The following is a 19,420-nucleotide window of genomic DNA, read 5'->3' as shown; positions in this document are numbered from 1 at the left end:
TGGGCCACCCACTCGTCAGCTGTCACTGCCACATCAAGATGTTGAGAAGATGAGACATCTGCCAGGAAAGGGGATTTTATCGTACGCCAGAACAAAGAGCTGTCATTGCGTTGGCAGCTCTCATGTAATTGGGCCCATAAGTTCTTCTTAATTTCAGCCCTACGATTATGCTGTGCTAGTTTATAGGTCTTTCTAAGTTTAGTAATATCGGCGCGATCTCTTACTTGGTTATGAAGTGCTCTTTTTAAATCAGTTAGGGCTTTACGACAGGTTGAATCAAACCAGCCTGTGTTATCCGATTTTCTTGATTTTTGATTACGAGTCAGTTCAGCCCGTATGGTTCTAATAATTTTCAAGAAGCTAGCTATAATCAACTCAAGTGAGGAGTCTAGTGCTAAGCAGTTGTTCATCCATGGGAGGGCTCTAGAAACCACTTTACTGGTAATGGCTACTGGGTCGTTTTTTGACCATTTTACAGAAAAACCATTTACTTTGTCCATGGACAGCGTTTGTTGGTTCAATAAACTAGTCCTGATTTGATAGGGTAAAGCCTTTTTAATTAAAAGGCTAACACTATTAGGAAAGTGGTCGCTACTGATATCTGAGCCTGTTTCAAAGGTTTTCAGTTGTCCCTTTATTATCTGGGAGCATAGAATGTAATCGATAACACTTGATAGACCCCTTCCATGAAAGGTTGGCAAAAAATCGACAGGTGGGACCACAATGTTATTCGCATATTCCAGCTCTAATGAAAATAGACACTCATTTAGGCAATTACCTAACTTCGTATGTGTAAAGTGTGTCAGGGAGCATCCATTTTCATCCTGGAGACCACAGATACCTTTCTTATGGTTGCTACATAGTGAAGCATTAAAATCCCCCCCCCCCCCCAAATCACATAGGAAGTAATAGGCATATGTTTGTTCCGCTGTTCAATTAGGAAAGAAGTAATTTCAGATAAAAATTTTACACATTCAGTTAACTGGAGGTTGTTCTAAAAATTAACCAAAAAGTACACCATACATTTGTAGAAAGAAACCTTTAAAATGTGAAAATTTTCTCCAGACAGAAGAACAATTATGTCCATAGAAGGTAAATTGTTTGCGATGTAAACTGTGAGACCTCCCTTAGGTCTTCCAAGAGTTTTGAAGCTAGCTGGGACATGGTATGTTTTATAGCCTAAAATGTGTAAAGGCTCGATGGCCCAAGTTTCCTGCAGGCATATTATTTGGTGAACACTAACTGTGTCTAACCATGGTTTGTGATTTATCTTGGAGCGGAGCCCAGCAACGTTCCAAAATAAAACGGAAAGGGACCAAGTATGATTTGTCGGGTCGCTAGTTTCAAGAAAAAGTTTGGGAGCTGATGGACCTGACAGTGGATACAGATCTGACTCCGGGACGATAAAATGTGATATAGAGGATACATCGAAAATAACAGTATTCTCATGGGGTAAGCCTGCTTCTGCAAACGTTACGGGAGCTACCTTCCCCACGTTACCAGGAGTCTAATTTATTTCGTTTATAGCAACTGGGGGCTCTGGTACATCAAAGGTTATTTTTGAGGGAGAATTAGATGTTTTTGGTAATGGTTCCATCATCTTATCAAAGCTTTCGTTTAAAAAGGAGGATCTCAAAAAGCTTGAGGATGGTTGTAGGGGTTGGAGGGGTTTAGGCCCAGAAGCATTGGACCCCTAGTTCCCTGACTAGTACGCGATGGTGGTCAATCGACCTTTTCTAGACAATTAAATCTGTTTGTAACTGGTGTGCCTCTCCAGCCTACAGAAGGGGCGACTTCTCTACCACCATAACCTGACCAGTCGACCCAGTCCCTTCTCCTGTCCCAATTTCCTACTTGGGTCCAGTTCCATTCTGGGCCTTCGTTATAGCAGGGTGTTGGGGGGTAGAAGTAAGAGAGTCTTTTTGTATCAATCCCATCATTAGTTGCTGGCATACCCCAGGAGCAAATGTGCTCAACTGTACGTGGGTCATCAAAATTGACTATAACACAGTCTCCCGGGATTCTTTTCGGCTCCGTACCTAACCATGGGACCCTGCGGACCATTGAAACCCGGTTGGCAGAGTACGGTGGTGGAGGTCTGTTGGTAAATAGCCAGTGCAATACCTTGTTTTTTAAAGACCAGCCTGGTTCCTCCACATTAGTACTCAGCTCGGGAACCCCTGTCAAGATCACCACATAGGGGCTTGCTTCTGGTGGTAAGTGTATTGGATGCCCATCCCTCCCCCTGGAACTGTTGTTAGTGGTTTGTGCTTCTGATGGCTTAACTTGTTTGGGCTTCGGGGTAATAGCGGGGGCTGGCGTTTTTGCTATCACAGGGACCTTCTTCACCCCTACTGGAGGGGGCTTAGGTTTTACAGTTGTCGCTTCAGTAGCGACTTTTGTGACTTGTGCCCACCGCCTTGGGGGTTTTATTAATCACTTTTTGCCCCCCTGATTGTACCAGTCCTGTCCCCTTGGGGATGTTTGAAGTTGTATTCAAAGCTGCTATCTGCTTTTCGATCTTTATGAGGGACAATTCAATAGGTTGCAGATAGGTTTTAACTAGTTCCCCTAATCTAATTAGTAGTTGATTATTTATCCCGCAGACTTTGCATCCTCCACCCATGTTACTGTTTACACTGATGTTCGCTGAATTCAGGGAGAGGTTAATAATTTCTGTTGGTGTGGTGGTTAGCTCTCCCTGTTTTAGGCTAACTTGTCCGGCGGCCTGAGTAGTGGGTAAATCTAAGTGGTGGATATGTTTCTTGAGGCGTTTCGCTTTGAGCGATTTCTTTTGATTCTTATGTTTGGGTATAGCACCCTCCCTCAATCCCCTATTTGGGGCTATCTCGGGGTCTTCCAGGTTCGGGCTCGCAAAAAGAACTGGGGTTTTTTCCAACGTCATGGATGATTGAGAGTCCGAGAACTCTAAGGAAGCCGACAGATCAACCCTACTTGGCAGAGTGTGTGTGTCTACGTGTACTTCCAATAGGGGCCCATTTTCCCGTAGGAGCGTGGGTGTCTTGGCTGCAGCTAGGGAACCCAAGGAGGACCGTTTGGCCGTGGCTAAATTCTGCGATACCCTTCGTTCAAGTAGGAATATGCCCTGGTCGATGGCCTCATTTGCCCTAGTTATGTATTAGTCAATAGTGCCAGTTATATGTGCTGCACCCTGTGCGGTTTTACTACTACTGCCTCTAGTAGTCATGGTATTTAACAATTATCAGGGACAAGACAATAGAAGAAGAAGATGGGAAGACGTAGAAATCCAGTAAGGATGAGAAGATATAAGTCGCAAGGCAGACGAAAATAGGGTGGCCCAGTCCAGTCTTACGCGGTCTTTAACAGGCTTAAACGGGCCCGCCCTTGGCCCGGGCTTCGCCCGGCGTCCCGCGATGCGGGGAATAGTACGTGATTTTAATGCGCCGCCTGGCGCGATATCCTGTTATGCGACTTCCGGTCGCAGGGGCTCTTGGGAGTTGTAGTTTGGAGGCCCCCTCGCTCTCCCCCACTCGGCGGCAGCAATGAAGGTGTTGAAGGTGCTGCAGCGGAGGGAGAGCGGAAACAGTAGCAGTAACAGCAGTTCCCGCCTGGTGAGACTGATTATCCCTGCTCCCTGCTCGTATCAGGTCTCACGGTCGATCAGTTAAAAAATGGTGCAAATGAACAAGAAAGCCTTAAATACTCGGCCAGCAGCGTTAGGGTTAACAAAACCGGGTGATCTGAGTTTGCCTGCAGAAGCCTCTTCTAATCCATAGCCCCTGAGGAGCCACAAACTTCACCTCAGCCTCTGCTCTCACCTGCTAAGAGTCCAGCTCTAGATGCAAATACATACGCGGATCCCGCTGACTTTTCTCAGATACAGCTTCAGATTCAGCTTAGACATGCAAGCATCTCCGAAGTAGAAAAACCGCCGCGCTGCTTCTTTTCTTTCCCTTTTCCTTGAGCGGAACAAACGCTGACCGCTCTACACGCCGACACACCAGCAGCCGTTCGCCATCATCAAATATTAATATATCTAAAAAGGGATGCACTCATTTGGATTGGCAGTGGGCTGCTAGTCAGTTGGACTGCAAACACAGGCAGAAGGTTAATTCCAGCTCAATGGCAACATTCAGTGACCGTGATGCCTGACGTAGTCCCCAAGTCACATTTGGGGTGCCAGGGTCCTGCCTAGTTGTGTGGAGGTTCAGCAAAGGGAATACCAAGCAGAATGCTTGCTTGCTAGACATATCAAGAGTCTGAAGAAGGTGCTTGTGTGTGCCATGTCTGCTTGTGCCTCATACCCTAAAGTCACTGAGAGTCAGAACCCCACGAAATCCCATTTATGTTCTCTTAGGAATACAGAAATTCACCCGGTATGGCTAGCAGAGCTTAGAGTTATCAGCAGGTTTTGCTGGATAGAGCACACAGAAAAACGGGCAAAAACGGGTAGGTTTGTGGATATTCGAATAAGTGTTTGCAAGCAGTGTCCCACTCTGGAAATATATGTAAAGTCAAAGTTATGAGTTAGTGCTTTACTAGGGTGGGGCTTAGAAAAGAAAATCCTCATATTTGTTTCTGGTGCAATGTAATGAATGTCTCAGAATGGAGAAATATTTTTCCTAGGCAAGAAAAAAGGGAAAGGTTACAAACAATAATGCACATTTGTGCTTATCGCAATATAATGCACAATTATACAATCCTTCATAAGAAATAAAATAAAAATACCAATAAGGTAGGCTTTGTTCATGGATAGCAATCCGATTCCAAGCAATTCGGTTTCTCTCCTATTATAACCAAGTAATCTATGAATTGTGCAACGCATTTGTTGCACTATTCTTTCCACTAGATGCTTTCTTTACCTCACATCTGGGAAGCCATCCGCTACACCACCACATCTGCGACTTACATCCAAGCGAAATTCTGCACTACGAAAGACTTTAGCACAAATAAAAGGACTACTTTTCTCGTGCATCACAGTCATCTATAAAAAGAAGTCTGATAAAGCAGCACTTTAGGGAGTGGGGGTTCGTCTGACGCAACATGGAGTAGAATGTGAGTTTCACTGCAAAGGACTGTTGCTACAGAGAAGCAGTAGAATAAAAGTGGGAAAGATAACTAGTGACACGGGCGTCACCTGAGTTAGGGGACTAAACCACCATAAGGCAAGAAGGAGGCTTCCACAAAGGAGATGAGCAGGAACAAATGCAATCTCCACCTGATCCTCCTGAAGGGGTTTGAAAACAATATTTGGATCGGAATCAGAGGGGATAAGACAAATCCCCAAACTGCAGAAATTAATGGTGATCTATTAGCGCAAAGATCTCCTTACGTGGGATATCAATGTGCTTGATTAGCTGGGGACAGAGCCAATCATGCTCAACCGAGAGCACAGCAATACCAGTGGGCCACAGACATCTGACACACTCATTCAAAATTAAATAATAAGTAGTGGTAAGGATACACACAGATGAAAATCTGTGAAAGCAACCTATATAGCTCTTCAAGGACCTCCCAATGACAACACTACTAAAGAGTGAAGCATTTAACGGGTAATGCAACACTTTGCGGAGCCCAAGAAAAATTGATAGGTGAAGTCTTTTAAATAACATTCACTTGACAAGACCAAGGGTACACTGTTAAATAAAAGAAGGGCGAGAAAAGGATATTGTGCACAAAATGCGAATACATTGCGGGTTATGGCTACTTTCAGGGATCAGATAGCAAAAGCATGAGAAGATGGAGTGCGCAGATAACCTGGGGCAAAACAGGGTTGTCCACTATCCTGCTGCTTTTGGTCCTAACTATGGAATCATTGACACATGGTGTGTGTCTTGACTGCACCATTGTTAGTTACTGCATCGGCAAGCAAATTTAAATTGACCATGAAGCAGATAATACACTAGTCCCTATGGAAAATCTTCAGCTCTCCTTCCCCACCCTCCAAGAAGAATGAGAGGCTTATCAAGGTCTTGGGTTTAAAGTGAACTTAACAAAATCAGAAGTTGTTCTTCAGCTTTCCTAAACATAATGGTAAGAAAACTGGCAACACGGCACCCTCTGCTGTCAGATGTAGTATACTACTTGCCTTCATAAGGAAAACCTCCACAAATATTGGACCTTGGCTAGACATCGCTACCATACTAAGCCTGTGTGTACAAAGGTATACAAGAATCACAAATACTGACCATTTGAGAAAAATAAGGGCAAGAGTACTAACCTCTGAAAGAGCCACCAACGACTGATGATGTAACGAAGGGTCATCCCCAATAGCAGCCAGTGAGTTCTAAAACAGAGAAACAGTTTAATAGTGGATACTTCGCAGCACTGCCACTCCATTAGATTAGCTTGAACAACCCATCTGATTATACACAGCAAATGTGATTAATGACATTTTGTTTTTTCACACTATAAACAAGTTATAATCATATCATCAAGCTATGACCAAAGGTATTACCTAAAATTGGAGCACAAGAGAAATGCTTGCCTTGAGCGACCACAACCCCCTAATTTTAACATTTAAACAATGGGGTCGCTCCAAGTTCAGCTACCCCCCCCCCCCTCCCCGATGGACAGTGTGTTGAAGGTAACTGATCAGGGAAGGCGGCTAAGATGGGCAAAAATTGACGGGGAAGCATATTATAAAGAGTTAATGTCACAAGGGAAGGCTCAGATTGAGGAATTCCTAGACCCCATGATAGAGGGGAGTAATCTGCTTGAGGCATTTAGCTCAGTGACCAAGTTGGTAGACGGTCTATTAAAGACAAAAGCCCCCAAGAGGAATAACCTGCAGCCGAGGTGGTTTGACAGCAAGTGTTCACGAGCCCTGAGAGACTTAAAATTGAGTTTAAAATCCAAGCCCAGGGACAACTTTAGAATAGTTCAGTGCAGACGTATGTATAAAAATGGACTGAAACAAAGAAAGACCACCCTTCAAACGGAAGCCTGGGCAGACCTGAGAGTGGCGGGAGAAAGAAGGGATATGACCCAATTCTGGAGGATTGTTAATAACCCATGTTTTCAGGACAGCAACACCCCCGGGATCGGGTCGAGCATTTTACCAGAGCAGTGGGTTTCACACTTTGAGGGATTGTATAATCATAAACAGGACACAGATATGGATTGCAGGGGGATGCTCAACAGGGTCCCAGTATCGAGTTTTCCCTTGCAGAAATAACAGCAGGGATTCAAGGCCTTACACGTAATAAGGCGCATGGCCCTGATGGCTCTCCACCCGACTTGTACCCGAGTAGAGTAGATCTTTGGGCCCCCATCCTCACCAGAGTGTTCAACACGGCTGTCCAGCATGGTTTGCCCTGCTCTTGGTCCACAGCAGTCATTGTCCCCATCTTCAAGAAGGGCAACAGGGACAACCCACAATGTTACAGACCAATCTCCCGGATTGATGTCTCAGCCAAAATTTTGGGTCGGGTAATCTTGCAAAGGCTCATGGACTGGACTGAAGAACACCACCTAATCACGGACATTCAGTACTGTTTTAGAACAGGGAGGTCCACAAGCGATCAATGCCTCAAACTTTATCTGCTGGTTGCTAAATACACCAAAGCCAGCAATGAGGCCATGTATCTGGGCTTCATGGATCTAGCAGCCGCCTTCGATCATGTAAATAGGAACAATTTATGGTGCCTGATGAGGGACATGGGAATTGACCCAGTTCTGATTAATATCTTGAGTGAGCTGCACCAGGAGACAACAGCTAGGGTTCGCTGTAACATGGAGGGGGGGGGGAACACAGAATCATTTCCCTGTACAAGTGGAGTGCGACAGGGTTGCATTCTAGCACCCTTCCTGTTTTCGCTCTACATTAATAACCTAGAGCAGGCGTTGCTGGCTTTAAACTCGGACTGCCCAAGAGTAGGATTGCTTTTATAAAAAGAGAAATGCTGGCCCTGCGATTTTTGATAGCTATATTTTGAGCAACAAACCAAATCCTTGTTATGATTTGTATGGTCGAATTTATTTAAACCATTTACTTTTTCATATAAATCTCATTAAGTTAAAGCATTGATTGCATGAGAAAAACACTACGTACATACAATTTATACAAAAACATTTGACAAAGAATTTTAACAAAAATACATAAATACATATAACAAAATGACATCCAATCATTTAATGTACATAAATATACAAATATGGTCATACGAGAAGCATCAGTCGTTATGTAGTATTAAGCAATGAAGCTATTTGCAGTAAGGAAAAGAAAACAAAATGAATTGTAACAAATACAAATTTTCAATTGTCTGATAAATAAACTTGAATTCTTTCTGCTATTGCCATTTCCTTTCTGCTATTGCCGACGCGTTTCGAACTCGCTCTGGCAAGTTCTCATCAGGGCTTTCTCGTATTATTCTTCTGAAAATTATGTACAAAGAAAATGAGTGAGATTTTGCAATCCTCATTTTCGTCCCCTATATACATTGCCCCCTACCAAGACTTTCTAGAAAACGTGTACCTTTATTTTCAAGTTGGCAGCGGGTTTTCAATTTTCAAGAGATCTTATTCAATCAATGTAGATTCGGTTCTAGAAAATTACAACGAACCAAATTACAATATAATAATGGTCAGGACAGCCTGCGCCTAGATGGCCAGAGGACAATCTTGGAAAATTACCTTCAAACCAGTAGTCTGCACTTCTGTTTGGTAAATATTTGAAACAGCCGTGCGTGGGACAAAAATCAGCTCCCACCCGCCAGCCGGCGGTGGACACGTCTTATTGCACCTACAAGGAGAGTTTAAAGTCACTCAACTATTCCAATCGGTTTTACAAACAGCGGTTAGAACGAGTAGAACGGGTAACAGAACCGGGTGCCTACCTTATTGTTGGCGCTTGGGCTGTTTGAATGCAGTTCCCCTGTTTTTCTAACTTCTAGCCGGTTTCAGTTCGTTTTTATATTCGTTTTTATGTTCTAAAATGACAAACACGGACAGTGTGAGCCCGCTCCTGTGTCATGCGCGTTATCACTAAGCGTTACCTATCTTTGTGCTTACCTAAATGTTGGTGATCTTGAAGAAACACACGCTCCCAAGTGCACTCCAAACCAATCCAGGGAGTCACTCGTTTGACTAAGTCGCCATCTTAAAAAGCAGACATGTGATCGTCAATGCGTGTCACATGACTGTCACATGACTGTCAGGGCTATCTGGGCTTTATGGGAGTTGGAGTCCCATTTTGCATTCTGATGTTTTCCTAAGTAAAAGTCTACATAAAAGGTTCCACTTGAGCACTGTATTATATCAAAGCGGATTACAATCGTGAAATCTCAGACATCGAATTTAGTCCAGTTTGTAAACTATTGAAGCGCAGGATTAAATACGCTTCTTTCCTCAATAAGACATCGTCCACATCCTTAATACATTGAGCTCGAGTCACTGTGTACAAAACCGTCCACGTGAAATCTGTTTCAGTGTGTCCAGTGTCAACAAAATGTTGTACCATTGGAGCGGTTAGCACTTTTGTTTTTATTCGTGACCTATGCTGTGTTATTCGGGTATTAACCTGCTGGTTAGTCTTTCCTATATACAATTTTCCGCATCCGCAGACAATTGCATACACGACATTCCGTGTTTTGCAGTTTGAAAACCCTTGGTTCTTCCACCTGACATTTTTGTGTGTGAATTCACTTCCCTCGATTGTTGTGTCACAAGAGACACAGTTGCCGCATCTATGGTGTCCCTCGACCGGCTTGAATCCCCACATTGACAATAAGTCATGTTTAGGTTTTTCAATGGTGACGTCCGCACGCACCAGTTGCTGTCCAATGCTGCGGTTTTTTTTAAAAGCAAAAATCGGTTTGGGAAAGGGGCATTCTAAGCCCTCCAGCAGGTGCCAATTTTTAAGTATGGTCTGTCGAATTTTATGGGTATGTGGACCAAATGTTGTTACACAAACCAATTTGTCCATTTCGGGTTTCACTTTACTTTGTAATAGACATTCTCTCGGGGTATAGCGTGCTCGTTTGAAAGCATGTTTCAGCAGCTTCCTAGGGTAGCCCCTGCTTTTCATATCCTCACAAAATCTTCCTCCGTGTAAGTCATAGTCTGTGACATCAGAGCAGTTCCTTCTGATGCGGAGTAGCTGCCCGTAGGGTAAATTTGTTTTTAAATTGCGTGGATGCGCACTCCTATGGTGGAGAATAGTGTTTTTGTCCGTCTTTTTTCTAAAAAGAGATGACTTTAAACGACCGTCAATGCAGCTAACTTCCACATCTAGGAATGTCATTTTCAAATTGCTTTGTTCCATAGAGAATTTAATGTCGCCGTGTTTGTTGTTTAGCCATTGATGGAATTCCATCAATTCGGTGTGGCTCCCCTGCCACAGGAGCCACACGTCATCAATGTATCTTAGCCATTGTTTTATACATTTCTTGTAGGGGTTGTTATTTGCCACAAATTTCTCTTCATACTGTGCCATAAATAATATGGCCATCTCCGGCGCATAGGGACATCCCATGGCTGTCCCCTTGATTTGAAAAAAGAACTCGCCATTGAAGCAAAAGTAGTTCTTTTTTAGGGTTAGTTCAGCCAACTGCAGAGACGGACAAAAACACTATTCTCCACCATAGGAGTGCGCATCCACGCAATTTAAAAACAAATTTACCCTACGGGCAGCTACTCCGCATCAGAAGGAACTGCTCTGATGTCACAGACTATGACTTACACGGAGGAAGATTTTGTGAGGATATGAAAAGCAGGGGCTACCCTAGGAAGCTGCTGAAACATGCTTTCAAACGAGCACGCTATACCCCGAGAGAATGTCTATTACAAAGTAAAGTGAAACCCGAAATGGACAAATTGGTTTGTGTAACAACATTTGGTCCACATACCCATAAAATTCGACAGACCATACTTAAAAATTGGCACCTGCTGGAGGGCTTAGAATGCCCCTTTCCCAAACCGATTTTTGCTTTTAAAAAAAACCGCAGCATTGGACAGCAAATGGTGCGTGCGGACGTCACCATTGAAAAACCTAAACATGACTTATTGTCAATGTGGGGATTCAAGCCGGTCGAGGGACACCATAGATGCGGCAACTGTGTCTCTTGTGACACAACAATCGAGGGAAGTGAATTCACACACAAAAATGTCAGGTGGAAGAACCAAGGGTTTTCAAACTGCAAAACACGGAATGTCGTGTATGCAATTGTCTGCGGATGCGGAAAATTGTATATAGGAAAGACTAACCAGCAGGTTAATACCCGAATAACACAGCATAGGTCACGAATAAAAACAAAAGTGCTAACCGCTCCAATGGTACAACATTTTGTTGACACTGGACACACTGAAACAGATTTCACGTGGACGGTTTTGTACACAGTGACTCGAGCTCAATGTATTAAGGATGTGGACGATGTCTTATTGAGGAAAGAAGCGTATTTAATCCTGCGCTTCAATAGTTTACAAACTGGACTAAATTCGATGTCTGAGATTTCACGATTGTAATCCGCTTTGATATAATACAGTGCTCAAGTGGAACCTTTTATGTAGACTTTTACTTAGGAAAACATCAGAATGCAAAATGGGACTCCAACTCCCATAAAGCCCGGATAGCCCTGACAGTCATGTGACAGTCATGTGACACGCATTGACGATCACATGTCTGCTTTTTAAGATGGCGACTTAGTCAAACGAGTGACTCCCTGGATTGGTTTGGAGTGCACTTGGGAGCGTGTGTTTCTTCAAGATCACCAACATTTAGGTAAGCACAAAGATAGGTAACGCTTAGTGATACCGCGCATGACACAGGAGCGGGCTCACACTGTCCGTGTTTGTCATTTTAGAACATAAAAACGAATATAAAAACGAACTGAAACCGGCTAGAAGTTAGAAAAACAGGGGAACTGCATTCAAACAGCCCAAGCGCCAACAATAAGGTAGGCACCCGGTTCTGTTACCCGTTCTACTCGTTCTAACCGCTGTTTGTAAAACCGATTGGAATAGTTGAGTGACTTTAAACTCTCCTTGTAGGTGCAATAAGACGTGTCCACCGCCGGCTGGCGGGTGGGAGCTGATTTTTGTCCCACGCACGGCTGTTTCAAATATTTACCAAACAGAAGTGCAGACTACTGGTTTGAAGGTAATTTTCCAAGATTGTCCTCTGGCCATCTAGGCGCAGGCTGTCCTGACCATTATTATATTGTAATTTGGTTCGTTGTAATTTTCTAGAACCGAATCTACATTGATTGAATAAGATCTCTTGAAAATTGAAAACCCGCTGCCAACTTGAAAATAAAGGTACACGTTTTCTAGAAAGTCTTGGTAGGGGGCAATGTATATAGGGGACGAAAATGAGGATTGCAAAATCTCACTCATTTTCTTTGTACATAATTTTCAGAAGAATAATACGAGAAAGCCCTGATGAGAACTTGCCAAATGCCAGAGCGAGTTCGAAACGCGTCGGCAATAGCAGAAAGGAATTGGCAATAGCAGAAAGAATTCAAGTTTATTTATCAGACAATTGAAAATTTGTATTTGTTACAATTCATTTTGTTTTCTTTTCCTTACTGCAAATAGCTTCATTGCTTAATACTACATAACGACTGATGCTTCTCGTATGACCGTATTTGTATATTTATGTACACTAAATGATTGGATGTCATTTTGTTATATGTATTTATGTATTTTTGTTAAAATTCTTTGTCAAATGTTTTTGTATAAATTGTATGTACGTAGTGTTTTTCTCATGCAATCAATGCTTTAACTTAATGAGATTTATATGAAAAAGTAAATGGTTTAAATAAATTCGACCATACAAATCATAACAAGGATTTGGTTTGTTGCTCAAAATATAGCTATCAAAAATCGCAGGGCCAGCATTTCTCTTTTTATAAATTATTCTATGGTCCAGCTGACCCTGTGTCCCGGGACCTAACTCCTTATTTTCTGCAAGAGTAGGATTGCGTCACATCCCGGTGCTTTTATAAGCGGATGACATGGTCCTGCTCGCTCGCACTCCGAGGGGCCTGCAATGCTTAATCGATGGTTTTGTAAAGTTTATGGGGACCTTGGACTTGTCGGTAAACTTGAGCAAGTCCTTCGTGATGCTGGCTGGTATTAAACCGTGCAACAGGTTCTCATATAAGATAGGGAACCACACATTAGAAAAGGGGAAGTCTTTCTCTTATTTAGGGTTATTGTTCGATGGGGCACTGCAATTCAGATCCTTAGTGGAGGACCGTTGCTCAAAACTAATCTCTACAAACGGTGCCATAGCAAACTATGGACGTAGGTTGGGTCGTTGGTCCCCAGAACAGGTTCTGAACCTTTACAGATCGATAGGTTGTGCGAGAGTAATGCATGGGTCAGAAGTGTGGGGCTATGTGAATGTGGAGCAACTGCAAGTTGAGGAAAATAAATATATGCGAAGGATCTTAAAAGTCCCTCAGTGTACCTCAGCTGAAATTGTACACAGCGAACTGGGGAGCCTATTCATCGAGGACCAGATCAAGTTAAGACCCACCATTGCATGGTTGAAAACCTGGTCAAATCCAGAGGTAGACCCAAGTGGACAAATCCTAGAAGACTGCTTGCAAGGGATAAAGGGCTACATATCCCTTGGTTAAATTATGTTAAGACCCCGCTAGAGGTTATTGACCGGAAGGATCTGTTCATCAACCCTAACTCCATCTTACCCTCGGATAAACTAAAAATTAAAAGACTGTTATCCGATCATCTCTTGAAGCGTAGATCAGCAGGGGAAATGACCAAACAATCTGTAGGTGCCCATAGTCTTATAAAAAATGAGGGCATGGAGCCATATCTGTACTTGGTATACAATACACAGGACAGATTCCTAATGGCCCGCCTTAGGTTTAACCTACTACCACATTTATTGGCGGATCCTGTAGGTTTCACACTAACAATTGCGCAGAAGGGTGCCTGCGGCTGCGACAATAGGTCTCCGCAGGACAACCTTCATTTTGTACTTTTGTGCCTTTTTTTTTTTTTTTTTAAAAACCTTTATTAGCAAGAAAGGAATACAATTACAGGCCTACAACCGCCAGGGCCGGCCAGTCACATAAAATAACAGTAGCGCATTAGAACACAGCTCATCAGCCGACAACCGAAGGTCCTGACATTACTCAAAATGCTACGGATGAAAGGATGTTGAAAAGGTTTCACATTTTATACAAATAAACAAGAAAACGTAATCGAAAAAAGAGTCGAGGCTGTACCCTGCAATATAGTATCAGTTCCATATGGCGCGGGGAGAGGCGAACAAAAAACAGTGTTAAGAAACAGGAGAGATACCAGGAGAAGGGGGGGGGACACAGAGCAAGAAACAAATCGTAGAACACGGGAAATTAGGAAACCGAAACGTACAGTCAAGGAGAACAAGGAGTGTCGGGAGGTTCAGTAAGGGGGGGATCACATATCCCCCCTCGATATGAGTTCTATTGGTCCCAAATCCTGCCCCACTTCTTGGGCCTGCCACAGGAGACATACACAATTTTTTCTCTGAACATGCACCAGTCCATGTGCTCTTCCCAGTTGCAAACTGATGGTGCCCTCTGAGATCCCCACAATTGAGCAATGTCTCTTTTCGCAACCATGTTCCCTAGCGTGACCCATTGAGTCTGAGCAGCAGTGTAGTCATTCGGCTCCCAGATGTTCAACAAACAGCGCCTGGCCTCAGGCAACAACTCAACGCCCGTCACCTCACCCATCACCGCATGCACTCTAGTCCAAAAAGACACCACTTCCGGACATTCCCATATGATGTGGAGGAAAGTAGCAAGCACACCACAGCCACGCCTACACAGCCCATCCGCAGAAAAACCCATATGCATCAATCGTGGACCCGTGACATAGACTCGGTGCAGAATCTTCAGCTGTACGAGTCGCAGACGCGCCGGGATCGCGACCTCTTTAGGAGAGGATACCGCAGCCTGCCAGTCTTCATCATCCAACTCCAGCCTTCGTTAGTCCAAGCACCCCGAAGCTGAACAAGCAGGTCCGAACGATCATTGATGAGTTTTTTATAAATAAGGGAGATAGTGCTGTCCGGAACATGCCCGTCCAGCACCCTATCTTCCAGGGGAGAACACTCTGGGATAGTAGATCCGGCTGGAGAAACCGATTCAATGGCATGTCGAACCTGGAAATAGCGAAAATACTCCGTGTCATTCAAATTATATTCCTGCTTCAATTCAGCAAAGGTCTTAACTCTATTTTTAGCCCAGAGATCGCCCACTTTACCAATGCCAATGAGGTCCCATCTATCAAAACCCTTCGACGTCCATAGCTCCCTTAGTCTCTCAGCGGCAAACAATGGGGTCGCTCTGGTCAGTTTATCCGCCCACCCCGTAGCCGTGGTCGCACTACCCCACACTCGCACTGCCACTCCGGTGGGACCCGTCAGGTTCCTCTGGCGCCTCGAGAATAGAGCGCCCTATAATAATCACCCCCGGGCAACAGCCACCGATCCATCTCAAATGCAGGATTCGGAGCTGGACCGTACATGGCATGGTTCACAGCGCTCAGCTGAGATGCCCAGTAGTATCTTTTAATATCAGGCAATGCTATACCACCATCGTACCAGGGCAACGTCAACTTCGCTAACGCAATGCGGGGCCGTCCGGCCCACACTAGTCTCCTCTGGAGGCCCTCGATTTCACGAAAGTAACTGGCCGGCACCAGATCAAGCGTGTTTTGGACGGCATACAGAAAACGGGGAAGAGACATCTTAAACAGGGCAGCTCTTCCCAAAGGGGACAATGGTAAACTACACCATGCCGCAACGTCCGACCGAAGCCGGACAAGCGGAGGTAACAAATTCCGCTCGTAGCGCACCATGGGGTCCAGTGAAATATAGATCCCCAAATACTTAAAGCCACCTCTAGAAACCGGTATCGGGCAAGTGCGGGGCAGAGAGGGCGAGTCTCCAGTCAGTGGGAAAATACAAGACTTGGCCCAATTGATAACTAAACCGGAGTTTCGTCCGAAGGAATTCAAAACGTCGAAGAGGACTCCTAGTGACTTACGGGGGGAGGTCAGGTACAGTAATATGTCGTCGGCATATAGTGATATGCGATCTTCGAAGTCAGGGGACCATCGAATACCCTTAAGTGAGGGCTCCCAGCGGAGCCACGCGGCAAGGGGCTCAAGCGCGAGCGCAAATAAAAGCGGCGACAGAGGACACCCCTGCCGCGTGCCTCGTCCGAGAACAAAGGGCTCCGAGGCTCTGCCGTTAACCACAGACTGAGCCAACGGCTGCTCATACAGAAGCTTGACCCACGCGATGAACTTCGGGCCGAAACCAAATTTAGCAAGAGCAGCCCACAAATACGGCCACTCGACCGTGTCAAAGGCCATCGAGGCATCAAGGGAAACCAAGATGGCCGGTTCATTGAGAGACACCGCCCTCGCAAGGAGACCGTGAAGACGGCGGAGATTGAGCGCAGTATTCCGACGAGGAATAAAGCCAGACTGGTCCGGGTGTATCAAATCGCTAATCACCGTGACCAATCGATTTGCCAAAAGCTTCGCCAATATCTTGGGTTCCGCATTCAAAAGCGATATCGGTCGATACGATGAGCAGCGCTCGCGGGGCTTGCCATCTTTATGGATAACAACAATGGACGCCAGCCTCTGGTCCCTAGGAAGGGACCCAAGGTCTCGCGATGCCGCAAACATCTGACTAAGATACGGCGCCATTTTGTCCGGGCATAGCTTGTATAATTCAACTGGTATACCGTTCGGACCCGAGGCCTTCCCCGAGCGAAGGGAGCGTATAGCAAGTGCAACCTCATCAGTGGAAAAGTCCGCCTCCATAAGCACCCTGTCCGACTCCGAGAGACTAGGCAGCACGAGATCACGAAGCAACAAGTGCGAGTCCTCTTCTGGCATATTCGAGACCGGCGCGTATACAACCCGATAGTGCCGGGCAAACACCTCGAATATCTCAATCGGGTCCACCACTCGCGTACTGTCAACTTTCTCAACCACAGGCACCACTCGATTCAGTCTGTCTCGTTTGTCCAGCCTAGCAATCAGCTTTCCCGTTTATCACCCAGATCATACAAATGCCCCTGTTGCACACGGTTCATCGCCTCAGCCGCGTCAGTCACCAAAGCCCTGTATTCAGATTGCTTAAGAGCTAAAAAGTGCAATCGCTCGGGTGTAACCCCAGACTCCAACTGTTCCTCCAACCCAGCAATTTCAGTTTCCAAGCTCACCACCTCCTCATTTTTGCGCCTCCTCTCGCCAGCGATCAAAGACAGAGTCTGACCACGGATCACAGTTTTATAGGCCTCCCACAGGGAGACAGGGGAGGACACCGATCCCTCATTTTCAGCAAAGAAGAAGTCCATACACTTGACCACCTCCGATCTAATTTTGGGATTCTGAAAATGCCATGGATTGATCGGGGCTATCCGACCCCCAGCCCCCAGCTGTACATCGATATGAAGCCAAAGCGGGGAGTGGTCGGAAATCCCCCTAGCCAAATGCTTGATTTCACGTACCGAGACCAACTGCACCACCGGCACGAGGATATAATCGAGTCTCGAGAGACTCCCATGAGCTCCCGAGTGGAAGGTGTACTGGAGCTGTCCAGGGTGCAGCTGTCTCCAACAATCCGCCAGCCCAAGAGCATCCAAAAATTTCCCCAGCCATAACTGCGATGCGGGAAGAAGCCTGGGGGGGCTACGGTCACTCTCTCCATTAACCACAGAATTAAAATCGCCACCCAAAACCAACAAACTATCAGGCAGCCCCAGAATCACCCCACCCAAATCGGTGAATGTAGTAGACTGCAGACCAGGCGGAACATAGACAGACAATATGGAGATCAACTTTCCCTCCCACCTCCCCATAATAGCCGCGTAGCGGCCTTTGTCGTCCAACACCGTGCCATCTATCTCCAGGGGGAGGGAGTTCCTAACCAGGATACCTGCCCCCCTCGATCCAGTGGTAAAGCCGGAATGGGCCACCAAACGGTAACCTCGCCTATTCAATGCCCGACACGTATTACCCACCAAGTGCGTCTCCTGGAGCAAAACCACATCTGGGGAGGATCACTTCAAATACTGCAGTACTATCCCCCGCTTTATCCTGTCACCAAGACCGTTAACGTTCCAGCTCAACACCCTCAGCCCCCTACCCCCCATCCCAGAAGTAAACAGTCTGCCCACCCCCACCATGAAACAAGCACATAGCAGCAAATATGGAACAAAGCGCAGCCTCGATACAAACAAGAAAGAAAGAACCCCCCCCACCACCCCAGTGAACCCACAAAACACAAACCCCCCTCCCTGCACCCCTGCGGTAGACCGAAAAGCCACCCCAACTTGCAGTGTGCCTGTCGCCCCATTAAACTAACCTACAAAAAGAGACAAAATCCCCAGAGGAGGAAGATTCCCCATTCCCCCCACCCCCGGGTATCCATATTATAAAAACACAGTCTCTGAGCCACTGCCGTGAAGTCAGGTTCGCCGATGCAGACTCACTACTCCCGTTCCGCCAAACCGCCTTCAGAACCCCTCGAGCTCTCCGGGCCATCATGGCGCGTCGGCAAAGTGTCTAACCAGTCACTGGCCACCTCAGGGCGATCGAAGAAAAACGCATGATCCTCATGCTCGATCCTCAGGCGGGCCGGGAAAAGCATAGCATATTTCAGTCCCATATCTCTAAGGCGCCTTTTCATTCCCATGAAGCCCATTCGTTGTTCCTGCACCGCCTGAGTAAAGTCCGGGTAAAAACTGATCGATACATTCTCAAATTTGGTGGGTCCATTTGTGCGGGAGGCTTGCAGGATAGCGTCTCTGTCCCGGAAATTAAAAATCCTGGCTATTATGGGCCGCGGAGCGGCTCCCAACTTCGGCTTCCCACCAGGGACTCGATGAGCCTGCTCCACAGCGAAAAGTTTACTGAGGCCCTTCGGTGCCAGGTGTTTCAACACGAGGTCCTCCACCAGGACGTCTACGGGCAGGTCCGCGGAGGTCTCCGGAACACCCACGAAGCGAACGTTGTTGCGTCTGGCCCGGCCCTCGAAATCCTCCAGCCGACGGGCAAACAGATCATTGGTCGTCCGGAGATTGCAAACTGTGGTCTGGAGATCCGAGACATCTGTGGTCAGACTCGCAGTCTTGATATCAAGGGACTTGACCTGGTCATTAGTTTTCCCCAAGTCCGCCCTGATGAGGGTGACCTCGATCGCCACCGTGTCTATCTTAGCTGCCAAGGTTTCATATTGCTGGCCCATGGTGGACCGGACACTTACAATGGCGCCCATAACGTCCTTCAAAGTTGGCTCCTCGATTTCAGGAGCACCGTCACCAGTTTCCTCGAGGGCCTCACTCGACCCGCCCGGGGATCCCTTAGGGCGAGTAAAGCGATCGATAGTCTGGGATTGGGCAACCCCTCCCCGGGACGGGCCTCTGGTGGTGCGCTTCTCAACAACCGCCCTGCCCACCAT

At 46.0% G+C, this 19,420-nt stretch overlaps 1 protein-coding gene across 1 annotated transcript in view; it reads right to left on the bottom strand.

Annotated features, from left to right (window-relative positions):
* The window catches only part of HAUS1 (HAUS augmin like complex subunit 1), a 338,749-nt gene that overhangs the window by 142,891 nt on the left and 176,438 nt on the right, over nt 1-19,420 (bottom strand). Inside the window, exon 6 of the mRNA XM_078677253.1 lies at nt 6,203-6,268. Coding sequence (XP_078533379.1) covers nt 6,203-6,268 — 66 coding nt within the window. The remainder of the gene's footprint in view (nt 1-6,202; nt 6,269-19,420) is intronic.

The sequence above is a fragment of the Lissotriton helveticus genome, chromosome 2_1, assembly GCF_964261635.1.
Source record: "Lissotriton helveticus chromosome 2_1, aLisHel1.1, whole genome shotgun sequence".
NCBI classification, from domain to species: domain Eukaryota; kingdom Metazoa; phylum Chordata; class Amphibia; order Caudata; family Salamandridae; genus Lissotriton; species Lissotriton helveticus.
Note: the sequence above shows the minus strand (reverse complement) of the source record. Positions and strands in the feature narration are given on the sequence as shown.